At 49.6% G+C, this 13,484-nt stretch overlaps 1 protein-coding gene across 1 annotated transcript in view; it reads right to left on the bottom strand.

Moving 5' to 3' along the window:
* CAPN1 (calpain 1) overlaps nucleotides 1–13,484 on the bottom strand; it is a 28,020-nt gene extending 14,536 nt beyond the window's left edge. The window contains exons 1-10 of the mRNA XM_025445734.3: nucleotides 13,161–13,484; nucleotides 12,309–12,576; nucleotides 12,082–12,151; nucleotides 11,689–11,807; nucleotides 10,099–10,232; nucleotides 9,837–10,005; nucleotides 9,254–9,337; nucleotides 8,816–8,901; nucleotides 8,408–8,482; nucleotides 8,127–8,287 (exon numbers count right to left, since the gene is read on the bottom strand). Coding sequence (XP_025301519.1) covers nucleotides 8,127–8,287; nucleotides 8,408–8,482; nucleotides 8,816–8,901; nucleotides 9,254–9,337; nucleotides 9,837–10,005; nucleotides 10,099–10,232; nucleotides 11,689–11,807; nucleotides 12,082–12,151; nucleotides 12,309–12,575 — 1,165 coding nt within the window. The 5' untranslated portion in view covers nucleotide 12,576; nucleotides 13,161–13,484. The remainder of the gene's footprint in view (nucleotides 1–8,126; nucleotides 8,288–8,407; nucleotides 8,483–8,815; nucleotides 8,902–9,253; nucleotides 9,338–9,836; nucleotides 10,006–10,098; nucleotides 10,233–11,688; nucleotides 11,808–12,081; nucleotides 12,152–12,308; nucleotides 12,577–13,160) is intronic.

Raw genomic sequence — 13,484 nt, forward strand, 5'->3', positions numbered from 1 at the left:
GCTAGAAAGGAGAAGTCAATGCCTGGTCCCATGGCTTCAAAGGACAGCCTGAGTCTCTTGTTAGGGGCTAATGCAGCTGGTAACTTTAAGTTGAAGGCAATGCTCATTTATCAGTCCAAAAATGCTAGGGTTCTTTAGAATTATGTCAAATCTACTCTGCCTGTGCTCTGTGAATTTTTAAAAATTTATATGTAATCTCTACACCCAACCGGGGGCTCAAACTCACAACCCCAAGATCAAGAGTCACACATTCCTCTGATTTAACCAACCAGGCACCCCAGCCTGTGCTCTTTAAATAAAACAACAAAGCCTGTGTGACAGCACATCTGTTTATAACATAGTTACTGAACATTTTTTAAAATAAATTTTATTTATTTATTCAGAGAGAGAAGCAGAGACACAGGCAAAGGTAGAAGCAGGCTCCATGCAGGGAGCCTGACATGGGACTCAATCCTGGGTCTCCAGGATCACACCCCAGGCTGCAGGCAGCGCTAAACTGCTGCGCCACCAGGGCTGCCCTAGTTACTGAACATTTTAAGACAACTATAAAGACCTACTGCTCAGAAGATTCCTTTCAAAATATGACTGCTCACTGACAAGGCACCCGATCACCCAAGAACTCTGATGGAGACATATAATAAGATTAATATTTTCTTTTCTTTTTTTTTAAGATTTTATTTATTCATTCATGAGAGACATAGAGAAGCAGAGATATAGGCAGAGGGAGAAGTAGGCTCCCTGTGGGGAGCTGAATGTGGGACTTGATCCCAGGACCCCTGGATCACGACCTGAGCCAAAGGCAGACGCTCAACTACTGAACCACCCAGGTATCCTAATTAATGTTGTTTGAAGCCTGCTAACATAGCACCCATTCTGTAGCCTCTAGATCAAGGAGTAATTTCAACTTTTATGCCTCATTACTTAAGAAATACATATTGTGGGATCCCTGGGTGGCGCAGCGGTTTAGCGCCTGCCTTTGGCCCAGGGCGCGATCCTGGAGACCCAGGATCGAATCCCACATCGGGCTCCCGGTGCATGGAGCCTGCTTCTCCCTCTGCCTGTATCTCTGCCTCTCTCTCTCTCTCTCTCTGTGACTATCATAAAAAAAAAAAAAAAATACATATTGTAAGGAAAATAGTGGTTCTTCAGATGGATCTTGGCAAAGTTAATTGAAAACCTTCTAGGGGGGCAGCCCCAGTGGCGCAGTGGTTTAGCGCCGCCTGCAGCCCAGGGCGTGATCCTGGAGACCTGGGATCGAGTCCCACATCGGGCTTCCTGTATGGAGCCTGCTTCTCCCTCTGCCTGTGTCTCTGCCTCTCTCTCTCTCTGTCTCTATGAATAAATAAATAAAATCTTAAAAAAAAAAAAAATAGAAAAAAGAAAATCTTCTAGGGGGCACCTAGGTGACTCAGTCAGTTAAGCATCTGCCTTTGGTTCAGGTCATGATCCCAGGGTCCTGAGATGGAGCCCCATGTTAGGCTCCCTGCTCAGCAGGGAGTCTGCTTCTCCCTCTCCCTCTGCCCCTCCCCCTGCTCATGCTCTCTCTCAAATAAACAAATGAAATCTTTTAATAAAAGAAAAAGAAAACGTTCTAAAAAGGATTCACCACTCTTGATGTCATTAAGAACACTTGTGGTTTAGGGGAAGAGGCCATAATATCAACATTAACAGGAGTTTGGAAGAAGCTGACTGCAACCTTCATGGATGACTTTGAGGGGTTCAAGACTTCACTATAGGAAGTTGCCACAGATATGGTGGAAACAGCAAGAAAACTGGAATTTGAAGTAAAGCCTACAGATGAGACTGAATGACTGCAATCTCATGATAAAATCTCAGTGGATGAGAAGCTGCTTCTTATGGATGAGCAAAGAAAGAGGTTTCTTGAGATGGAATCTACTCCTGGTGAAGATGCTATGAAGACTATTGAAATGACAACAGAGGATTTAAAATGTTACATAAACTTAATTGATAAAACAGTGGCAGGATTTGGGAGGATTAATTCCAATTTCCATACAAGCTCTACAGTGGGTGAAATGTTATCAAACAGCATCGCATGCTACAGAGAAAGAGGTTCGTGGAAAGAACAGCCAATCAATGTGGCACCCTTGTTATCTTATTTTCAGAAATAACCATGGCCACTCTAGCCTTCAGCACCAACGACCCTGATGAGTCAGCAGGCATCAGGATCGAGGCAAGACACTCCACCAGTAAAAAGATTACAACTTGCTAAAAGCTGATGTCAGTATTGTTAGCAATAAAATATTTTTAAATTAAGGTATGGAAAGGATGTAATGCTATTGCACACTTAGTAAAATACAGTGTAAACATAACTTTATTGGCACCGGAAAACCAAAAGATTCATTTGACTTGCTTTATTGCAGTATTTGCTTTACTGTGGTGGTCTGGAAATGAGCCCAGAATATCTGTCTCTGAGGTATGCCTCTACGAAAATTAACTCAAAATGGAACAACAACCCAAATAAGAGCTAACACTATAACACTCTCAGAGGAAAACACAAGGATAATCTTCATGGTCTTAGATTTGATAGTAGATTCTTAGATATGACACCAAAAGCATGAGAAACAGAAGAAAAAATGAAAAACTGGGCACCATCACAATTAAAAACTTCTGTCCTTTTTTTTTTTTTTTTTAAAGATAGATTTATTTATTTATTTATTTATTTATTTATTTATTTATTTATTTATTTATGAGAGACATAGAGAGAGAGAGAGAGGCAGAGACACAGGAGGAGGGAGAAGCAGGCTCCATGCAGGGAGCCCTACGTGGGACTCGATCCCGGGACTCCAGGATCGCGCCCTGGGCCTAATACAGGCGCTAAACCGCTGAGCCACCCAGGGATCCCCCAACTTCTGTCCTTCAAAGGACACTATCGAGAAAATGAAGACAATGCACAGAATGGGAAAAATTATATGCAAATCATCAATCTCATAAAGTCATATCCAGAATGTATAAAGAACAACACTTACGGGGATCGCTGGGTGGCGCAGCGGTTTAGCGCCTGCCTTTGGCTCAGGGCACGATCCTGGAGACCCGGGATCGAATCCCACATGGGGCTCCTGGTGCATGGAGCCTGCTTCTCCCTCTGCCTATGTCTCCGCCTCTCTCTCTCTCTCTGTGTGACTATCATAAATAAACTTTAAAAAAAAATAAATTATTAAAAAAAAAAAAAAAAAGAACAACACTTACGACCCAACAATAAAAAGATAACACAATCTAAAAATGTGCAAAGTGGGGCACCTGGGTGGCTCAGTGGTTGAGTGTCTGCCATTGGCTCAGGTCGTGATCCCGGGGTCCTGGAATGGAGTCCCACATCAGGCTCCCTGCAGGGAGCCTGCTTCTCCCTCTGCCTCCGTCTCTGCCTCTCGCGAATAAATAAAATCTTTTATAAAATAAATAAAATAAAATAAAAATGGGCAAACTATTTGAATAGAAGCTCTGAAAAATATAGATTAGTGGCCTGAATACATGAACACTTTTATCGATATCGTTTGTCATTAGGGAAATGTAAACTGTCAACCAGATGTCATTTTATACCCACCAGGACAGGTATAATAAAAAAACATGGGCAAGAAGTGTTGACAAGGATGTGGAGAAACTGGAACTCAGTTCCAATTTCTGGTGGGAATGTACCATGATGCTGTCACTTCAGAAAACAGGTGCCAATTCCTCAGAATTAAGCATGGAGTTACCACAGAACCCAACAATTTCACTCCTACTGAGAGACCCAAGAGAACATTTGCTCACACAAAGACACGAATATGAATGCTAAAGCAGTATGACTCATAATAGCCAAAAAGTAGAAACAATCTACATGTCCCACCAACTGATGAATGAATAAGCAAACTGTGGTATTACCCAGGCTATGGAGTATTATTCATCCATAAAAATGAAATCAAGTACTGATACATGTTACAACTTAGATAGACTCTGAAAACGTCACAATAAGGCAAAGAAGCCACACACAAAAAGCCACATATTATATGATCCATTTATGAAATGTCCAGAAGGAAATCTAGAGACAAAAATGTAGATTAGTGGTTGCCAGGGGCTTAGGGAGAGAGAGAGGGAAAGGGAGTGACCCCTTATGGATATGAGGTTTTTTTGGGAAGTAGTGAAAAGCTTCTGGCATTAGATAGTGGTGGTGATTGTCCAACATTGCGTGGATACTAAAAACCACTAACTGGACACATTAAAAGTCTGAGTTTTACAGCACGTGAATTATATCACAAGTCTTCAAAACATTATCCATCAAAATTGCATCACTCAAAGATGCACTTGGAGGGAAAAACTTTGGGTGTTTACAAAGAAAAAAACAGCCCAGGGACTAATGATATGAAAATAATACTGTACAAAGATCAATGGTCAAAAGCCATTTCCTTGTAAAGCATACTATCCACAAACCTCTCAAGGGCGCCTGGGAGGCTCAGTTCATTAAGTGTCTGCTTTTGGCTTAGGTCATGATCCCAGGGTACTAGGACTGAGCCCCAAGGTGGGCACCCGACTCAGCAGGGAGTCTGCTTCTCCCTCTCCCTCTGCCTGCCCCTCTCCCTGATTGTTCTCTGTCTCTAACAAATAAATAAAATCTTAAAACAACAACAACAACAACAAAACAAACCTCTCACAGGATTGATAAAGATGAAAGGGAATGCAAATAAATACTATGAAAAAAAGAGAATACGTAGTTAAAGATTACATATCAGAATACATTAAAAGTATCTTTATGTTTATAATTTTGAAAACAGAGGCAGAGGAAAAACTTCTAGAAAATACAACTGGTTGAAATAGGCTCAAGAAGAAATAGACAACCTGAATAGTCCTATAACCATTAAAGATACTCAATTTAGAAAAGTTAATCTTCACATCAAGAACAAAGGAGGGCCAACTGCTTTACAGCTCAAGTCTATCAAACATTTAAGCAACAAATCATTGTCATCCTATGCAACTCTTCTAGGAAACAGAAAAAGAACACTTCCCAATTCACCTTCTTGAGCCAAATATAGCACCAGTACCAACACTAGACAAGGTCAGTATGAGAAATGAAAATGACAGGCAACTCTCACTCATGAACTTGAATGTAAAACTACTATTTAAAAAAGTATGTCCTGATTGTGTTTGTTTGTTTTTTTTTCCTCAGGCAAGTACGGTTGATTTAATACTAGAAAAGTGATTCATGTAATTTACCACTGAAAAGATAAAAAGCTAATATAAGAATAAATACAACTAAAAGTATTTAATAACATTAGACTTCATTAACCCGATAAAAGACTAGAACACTAGAACAGAAAAGATTTTAGTGTTGAAACGTACAGTAAACATACAGTAAAAACTTGTCCTTTAAGATGGGGTGAAGGGGGTGTCTGGCTGGCTCAGTCAGTGGAGTGTGTAACTCTTGATCTGAGAGTCATGAGTTGGAGCCCCATATTGAGTGTAGAGATTACTTAAGAAATCTTAACAACAACAAAAAAAGATGGGGATATCACCAGGACATAGCTACTCCCATGCACCACTCTACAGTCCTGGCCACCAAATAAATAAGAAAATGTAACAAAAGTTACAAAATTGGAAAAAAAACAAATTTATCATTATTTGCAATTAGAAAACCAAGAAGAAAAAAGAAAAAAAAAAAAAAAAAAAGAAAACCAAGAAGAATCTATAGATAACTCCGTAAAATTCGTTATAATTTAAAAAGTTTGCTAGAGGGGCAGCTGGGTGCTTCAGTCGGTCAAGTATCAGCTCAGGGCATGATCTCAAGGTCATGAGATCTAGCCCTATGTCTGGCTCCAAGCTGGGCATGGAGTCTGCTAAAGATTCTTGCTCTCCCAATGGAAAAAAAAAAAAGATTCTTGCTCTCCCTCTGCCCCGTCCCCCTCAATTCCACTCTCTCACCCCACACTCTCTTTCTCTCTCTCAAAAAAAAAAATTTTTTTTTTTTTTTTTTGCTGGTTACAAAATAAATTTAAAAGGTCAAATGCATGTTACTGTATCAGCAACTATTATTTGGAAGATATAATTTTAAGAGATGATTTATAATAGTAACAAGATGATATAGCATCTAGTGATTAATCTCAAAGATGTTTAAGTCCTTTAGATGAAAATTATAGAATTTTATTGAACAACACTAAGAAAACCAAAATAAAGAGATTACACCACAATCTTAGAAGACTCACAACTGTAAAGATGTGAGTTCTCCCCAAAATGATCTATAGACTCAATTCAATTCCAAATTAAAGTCTCCAAATAACTCTTTGTAAGACTTAGTAGCCGATTCTAAAATTCATACAGGAAAACAAAAGGCGAGAATAGTTCAGACTCTTGAAGGCACATACCCTGCCCCAAAGCAGGACCTCTTATAAATCTATAGCAATGGAATCAATGTGCTGTCAGCAGAAGGAGAGACCAAGAGATGAGACGGTGAGCCCAGAAAGAGACCCACACAGAAATGGGATCTAGAGGATGGAGCTGTCACTGCAGGGCACTAAGGAAAGGGCAGATTTCTCAATAAATGATACGGGGAACAGTTATCATCTATTTGAGGACAAACTGAAATTGGATCCCCGAGAAGGGAAAGAATGCTTCAGAACAGGCCTCTGAGCCATGTTGGAACATGGAGGATGCAGGATGTGAGTTCAGAGCAGAAGTGGGTTTGATAAAAACAAAGATGTGGGTGGCCTTTAAAAAAGTAGCACCAGGGGTGCCCAGGTGGCTCAGGCAGTTAAGCATCTGTTTTCGACTCAGGTCATGATCTCAGGGTTCTGGGATTGATACCCCACATCGGGCTCCCTGCTTAGCAAGGGAGCCTGTGTTTCCCTCTCCCTCTGCCACTCCCTCTGCTTGTGCTCTCTCTGTCAAACAAATAGATACAATCTTAAAAAAAAAAAAAAAAACTGAACTGGAAGTGGAAAAGGAAACAGGGAGCATGGCAATCAGAAATATTTTGCTTTGAAGGGGAGCAGAGCAGTGGATGGGGATGTGGGGTCAATAGAGAGTTGCTCTAAGACAAGGGATTCTCCATAATGACACGGGAGCCAGAGGTGATGGATGAAGGAGCCAAAGGCTTTCAGACACATGGGAGAACGGGAGCCATAGCAGTGGTGGGGGTGGTGCCCATGAGCTCAGACAATTCTGTTGTTGTTACAGTCGGGAAAGCAGTAATGATAGGCACAGACCAAGACAAGCAGGGCGAATACGAGGGGTACCCTGCATGAAGGAAGCGATCTTTTGATGAAGTGCCAGTCCGGGTCCACCGATGGGAGTAACCATGGAGGCAAATTTGAGGAAGTGGGAACGTTACTAACTGGCAGTGGAATTGCTGGGGACCATGCAAGTGGTCACCTAAGGTGTGCAACTGTGAATATACAGGGGCAACACGGCCCAGGTTGTGTGATTTTCCCTCTAGCCCCACTCAGTGGTCCTGGAGCTGATGGAGAGGGTTTAGTTCCAATTGTGCTGGTGCCAGGGAGCCTGGAGCCAGAGTGTCTGCAGGGACAAGGCTACAATGATGATTCTAACTGGTGGGAAGAGAAGACAGGATGGGAGATGAAGGACATATCAATAGTGGGTTTAACAGACCAGACGATGAGACAGGGCTGAGGGTACAGGATGAGGAAGCCCAAAGGGTCAAGGCAGAGGTCGGGCTGCAATGTTTGGTCCGGCTCCTGTGCACCATCATGTGGGTGGCTGAACTAACGCAGAAGAAAAAGGCGCTGCAGGTAAGGATGGGAAGGAATCGAGAGGCCAGGCTGTGGACCAAGTCACCTACATGGATTCAGAGGTTCCCCCGAGAGGTGACGGAGGCCCAGAGAGAAAGATTGTGGGCCAGGAGGGAAGGTCCCAGAATGAGGAGGAGTGACAGAGAGGTGGCTGGCTGGCCACAGAGTCTCCTCCCATTGTTAGCTCCCTGTGCTCCAGCCCCAGGATGGTGAACCAACCATGGCTCTTCAGAATTTATAAGGCTAATCAACCTTTTACTCCTCAAAGCATATCCCAGAGATCAGTACAACCGTGCTGTCTTATAAATGAAGAAACTGAGGCTCAGGGAAGAGACCCAGAGGGGCAGGGGCAAGGCCCTCGAGCCAGGAGGCAGCAGGGCTGGGAGCTCAGGTCACCTGGGTAGTTCCGGCAGCCCCCCGCGGTGCTCCCCCGCCGCCAGGTGCCCTCGTAGAGTGTGGTGTTCCATTTACGGATGGACCGGCTCTTGAGCGCATCGGGTGTCAGGTTGCAGATCTCCAACCGGGTGAACTCACGCATGAAGTCTCGGAAGGACATCCTGGGGTCCCAGTACAGAGGTGAGCCACAGCCCCCGGCCAGGGCACATGCGGGGTCCGTGGGGATCAGGGGCTGGGGCACAAGCCCTGAGAGGGGCTGGACTGAGGAGGGGGCCGCTCACCAGAACTCTCCATCCTCCATCTTGACCCGGAGCTGCTCCCTTTCGTAAGGGTCCACGTTGTTCCACTCTGAGGAGCTGGGGGAGAAGGGCGCTGCCAGGGGCTGATGGAAACTGCCCTGCGGGCCTCTGTCCTCGGGCCTGGCCCCCCTTAGCCCAAGTCAGAAGGGCTCTGCACGGTCAAGCCCAAGATCCCAGTTCCAGGGGCTGTCAAATGAGGGCCAGCTCTGAGGATGCTCACAGGCTGGGCCCCGTGGCCTGCTTGGCCTGAGCTTTGTCAGGACAGTCCCCCAGACCTGGTAACATAGGGATGGGCACCCCCTGCTCAATCCTGAGCACAGTCCCAGCAGAAATGCCGTGGCCCTGACCAGCCTCCCATAGCCTCCCCAGCCAGTGTCCACTGCCCCTCACCCGTCACTCCAGGCTCCCGTCCACTCCACCTCGCCCCAAGGATTCCGCATCCGGATCAGGCTCACCATCTGGCCCTGGTAGTTCACCTGTTCCCAGAACTCCCATCAGCGCCTGCTTCCAGCACACACTTTCAACATGGCTTCCTGCTGTGTTCCACTCAGGAGCCCTGCTCCGCACCCAGCACTGCACCCAGGGCTGCACCCAGGGAGATACAGCCCCTTCTCGATGAATTTACCCAGGAATTTACCCCGAGGGAGGCTAGACAAACAGACTACAGAAAATCAGAGCTGAATAAGATAAATATCTCAAGAGACAAAGAAGATGCCGCAGGAGGTCAAAGAGCCAGCCCCTCCCACAGCTGTGGTCCTAGGCCAGACAGGCAAAGGCCACCCAGAAGGCAGAAGCCACCCTAAAGGGACAGCCCGTGTGGAGTGGTACCTGCTTGGCCCCTGTCACAGAGTAGGCATGGCCCTTCACCAGCTTCTTGAAAGTGATGGCCTCCATGTCTAGAACGCTGGAGATCTGCAGGGATATGCGTGCAGGGATTGGGGGCCAGGTCCCAGAGACCAGGGGCATCCCCATCCCCAGTCCAGAAGGGAGACCCAAGCACTCATGGATCCCAGACACTCCCCATGCACAATAGCTATTGGGAGTGGCAGGCAGGGGAGCTGACTTCGCCTAACACCCCAACATATGCTGGCCCTAGAAAGGGGGGTCACTCCACCACCACTATTACTGGTGGAGGGGCCTGTGCACCCCACTGACATTTGCTGGTGAGCCGGGCAACAGAAGAGTGGGGAAACAAGCTGAGCTCTGAGGTTGATGGGGCAGGAATGACCCCAGCCATAAAGGAGGCAGATAGGACTGAAGTGATGGATGAGGCTGGAGGGGAATCCAGAGACAGAGCAAGGTGAGAGGCGGGGTCTGGAGCCAAGCTGGGGCAAGGATGAGGCGGGGCTGGGATGAAGAGGGAACAGCTGGAAGGGGAGACAGGTCACAGGTCCCGGCTGGGTGCACTCACGTCAATGGAGCAGCCCAGGAGAGAACCTCGCTCCAGGGCCTTGAGGATGATTTGGTAGAGGTCGCTGGGTGCCTTGCGCAGCTCATACCATTCTGTCACCCCACCTGTGAAGTCCTCAAAGCCCTCTGAGGTGCTGCCCCCAGAGAGGGCCTCGTAGCTGCCATTCACCCTGCGGGGAGCCCAGCCCCAGGTCAGCACTCCCGCATCAAGCAGGACCCCAGACCCCAGGGTTGCGTGGAGCTGGCCCCTGGCTCCTACTCACTTGGCATAGGCCTTCTCAAGCAGGGCACTCCAGAACTCGTTGCCTTGGGCGGAGTGCACAAACACCAGCTTCCCGTCCTTGATGGGCAGCAGGTCATCCACGACCACATCCACCCATTCCCCAAACTGCCACAGCTAGAGGGGAGGGGAGCACAGTGAGTGCCTGCTTTGGGATTGCCCTGGCCAGAGCTCAAGCCTCAACTCTGCCAACTTGCTAGATGTCTGATCATGTACCTGGGATCCAGGATCCTGAATGAGGTTGCCTGTTGGAGACTCAGTTTCCCTGTCCATAAAAGGGAAGCCTTCCTCAAGGGAAAACTAACCATGACCACAAAGGTAAAGCTTTTAGGGCAGTGCTACTGATGTTTTCAAAACAGACCAGGTTGCCTCTTCAGGCACAGAGAGGCCGGAAAGCCCTAGGGGCTTGGCTCTCGGGAACAAGCCCCCTACCTCTCCCCTCCCTCATTTGAGGTGTATGGGGGGGGGCATATGTAAATTAAGTGTAGGTCAAAAGTCAGGATATGTATAGTGGGGGCGGGTATAGATATAAATTAGGTATGGGTCAAAAATGTGGCATCTAGACCATAAGATGGGTGCGGTTCCTGCATTCACAGGTTTGCCTCTGAGATGGCAGGAGAGGTAAGTTTCCCAGGGCCAGAGGAGTCAGAAGCCTGGGGCCAGAAGTGACCAAGCACTAACAGAGTTGGGAGGAGCGCAGAACAATGGGGCAAGGGGAGGAGGGGGACCTAAGTAGTGAGGGTTGGAGGTGGGGGGAGTGTGAAGCGGGCCAATGAAGAGGCCAGGGTGGAGCAGATTAGAGGAGTAAGGGAAGGGGGTGGGGAGGCAGTGAGACCACATCCTTCCAAACCAGTGCTAGCAGGTGCAGCACTTGGCACCACCGGTCTGTTCTGCTTGGCCCCAAGGCAGGATGGAATAGGGAAAGGAACTCCCCAAATAAGGGGAAAGAGAGAGCACCCAGGAGTCCCCCAGGGCAGGGCTGGGGCCACCAGAGGGTCTCATCCAGGGTTGCTGGGGTGTGTCTCCCACCATCAGCTCACTGAGAATTCCTTAGTGTGACTTAAGAAACGGGCCCTGTGTGCAAAAAAGGAATAGTTGGTTTAAATAGACTTAATCTTGTCCTTTCTGCAGGAAGTTGGAGGCTGGAGGTTGCCAAAGTGTAGGAGGAGTTGGGGGTGGGGGATGGGGAAGACTGGTGCTATGGGTAGAGATAGCCACATGTGCTGGTCTGTTTTCCCCAGTAGAACACTATTTTTCATATGCAAACCTGGGACCCTATGGAGGAAAAGGATTTGTCCCATGGGAAATAATAGAGACCTTTCTATTCCTCCAAGCACATTCTCCTTGATACACACAACCACGCAGGAAAACTGCCAGCTGAAATACCTGCCCAGCCGTTTCACACATGACAGATCTGAGATGGCATCAACAGGTCAAATTCTTTCTAGAGGGAGGTCTGATCCCCACAGGGTGTGGACTTAAGCCACCCTAACTGCAGATTGCTGTGGGTCACTGGTCCTCACCTCCTCCAGGGCCTGATACCCCTCTTTCCCCAAAGCCCTGGGCTCCTCACCTGGAAATGGAAGATGCCAGCATAGCCATTCTGGAAGCTTTGGCCGTGTGGAACCACTCGATGCAGAAGCGTGTCATTGAGGGTGAGGGAGGCAATGGCAGCCAGAAGCCAACAGTCCCCTGGGATGGGAGGGACCCATATCAGGCCTGCTCTGCCGCTCTGCTCCCCGTGATGCACTAGTGCCCGTACTGGAGACAACCTGGGATTCCCTGGGCGCCATGTCCCTTGGCTTAGAGAAAAGACCCAGGAATCTAGGCAAACCAGCCCCACACTGATAGCCAGAGCCTGCCTGAGCTTGCAGGAGGGAGGGGTTAGGGCAGAGCCGGAAGGAACAGGCATGGGGAACTACTATGGAAAAAACACCCAGAACCACCCCCTCCTCCCAGGGCCTACCCAGTGCTCCCTGGCAGATGTCTGTGCGGGTGGCTCCATCCACAATGAACTGGGGGTTTGAGAGCAGCTCCTGCAAGAGACCAGAGTCCTGTCTCTGGGCCAGCCCTCCTAGAAACTGGAGCGCAGCCACCCTAGACCCCACCCCACACCTGGGACCTGGAGTCCTGTTCCCACTCCTCACCCACGATAGGGGTAAACTGAGTCCCACCCAAGGTGGTCCCTCTCACCGTGGGACGCTTCCACTTGATGCCATAGGTTTTGGAGGAGTTAGGGCCCAGGTCCTTGTAGCCTAGGCTCTGGGGTACCGGGGGGAAGGCCTCATCACGGAAGAGGGCCCCACTCTGCAGGCAGTGTGCTCGCAGCTGCTCAAAGTCCTGGCCCATGTACTTGATGGCGTTCTCATGGCGGCCAAGGCCCAGCTCCTTGGCCCGCTGCTTCTGCACTTGTGCAGACACCCCAGTGCAGTACACTGGGGTGATGATCTCCTCAGCCATCCTGCAGGACAGACCAGCCTGCTCAGAACCCAGGCCTTCCCAAAACTAGAACTGGGGCTCCTACTTGCCACTGACTGCCCTTCCTTTCCAAACCTGGGGTGTCCCCCACCTCATTGCTCCCCTCAGGGAACTCAGGACTCTCTGCCACCTCCCTGTGCCCCCAGAAACCAGGAGAGGGGCTCCTCCGCCCCTAGGTACCCCGGCCACCACCTCTCCCTTGCAGACTCCCATTGTCCTGGGCCTGCAGTCGTGCGGTCAGCCGGCCAGGCAGGCGGGGCAGAGCCCGGAGACGACAACACCGTAACCCCTTCCCCGGACTCCTGGGCACTGGCCCCGTTCCCTGGCACGGAGGCTGAGAACCCCGGGCAGGCGGGGCCCCCTCCCCAGGCCCCCGGGGCCGGCTGGGTGGTCCGGGGCTGCCGGGCTTCAGCCCCTCCCGCTCCGGCCTTCGCCCAGCCCAGCCCCTGGAGACCGTGGGGAGCGCAGGCCGGGCGGCTGCCTGGGCGCCGCGGCTTCCCGAGGCTCAGGGGGCCCGGGGGCAGCGGCCGGGTCGGCGGAATCACGGCCCGGCCCCCAGCTCCTTACCTGGGGCAGCAGTGCTGGGGGGACCGCTGCAGTGGCCGCGGCTGCCTTCCCGGGTGGCGGCTCGGGGTCGGGCCCAACCAGGAAGAGCGCTCCTCCCCGCCCTCCCCCGCGGCCCCTCCGCCCTCCTGCCCCCGCCCTCCTCCTCCTCCTCCTCCTCCTCGGGCTCGGGCTCGGGCTCCGCTGCCTCCCCGCTCTCCCTTATCTCGCCGGCACCTTCCGCGACTGTCCCTGCGGCGCCCCCCGCCCCTCGGCGGCCTCCGCGGGAGGACACACTAGGGGGTCAGGCCCCGGCGCCGCCCGCACGGAAGGGCGCCGCGGGGGCGG

The sequence above is a fragment of the Canis lupus genome, chromosome 18, assembly GCF_003254725.2.
Source record: "Canis lupus dingo isolate Sandy chromosome 18, ASM325472v2, whole genome shotgun sequence".
Lineage (NCBI taxonomy): Eukaryota > Metazoa > Chordata > Mammalia > Carnivora > Canidae > Canis > Canis lupus.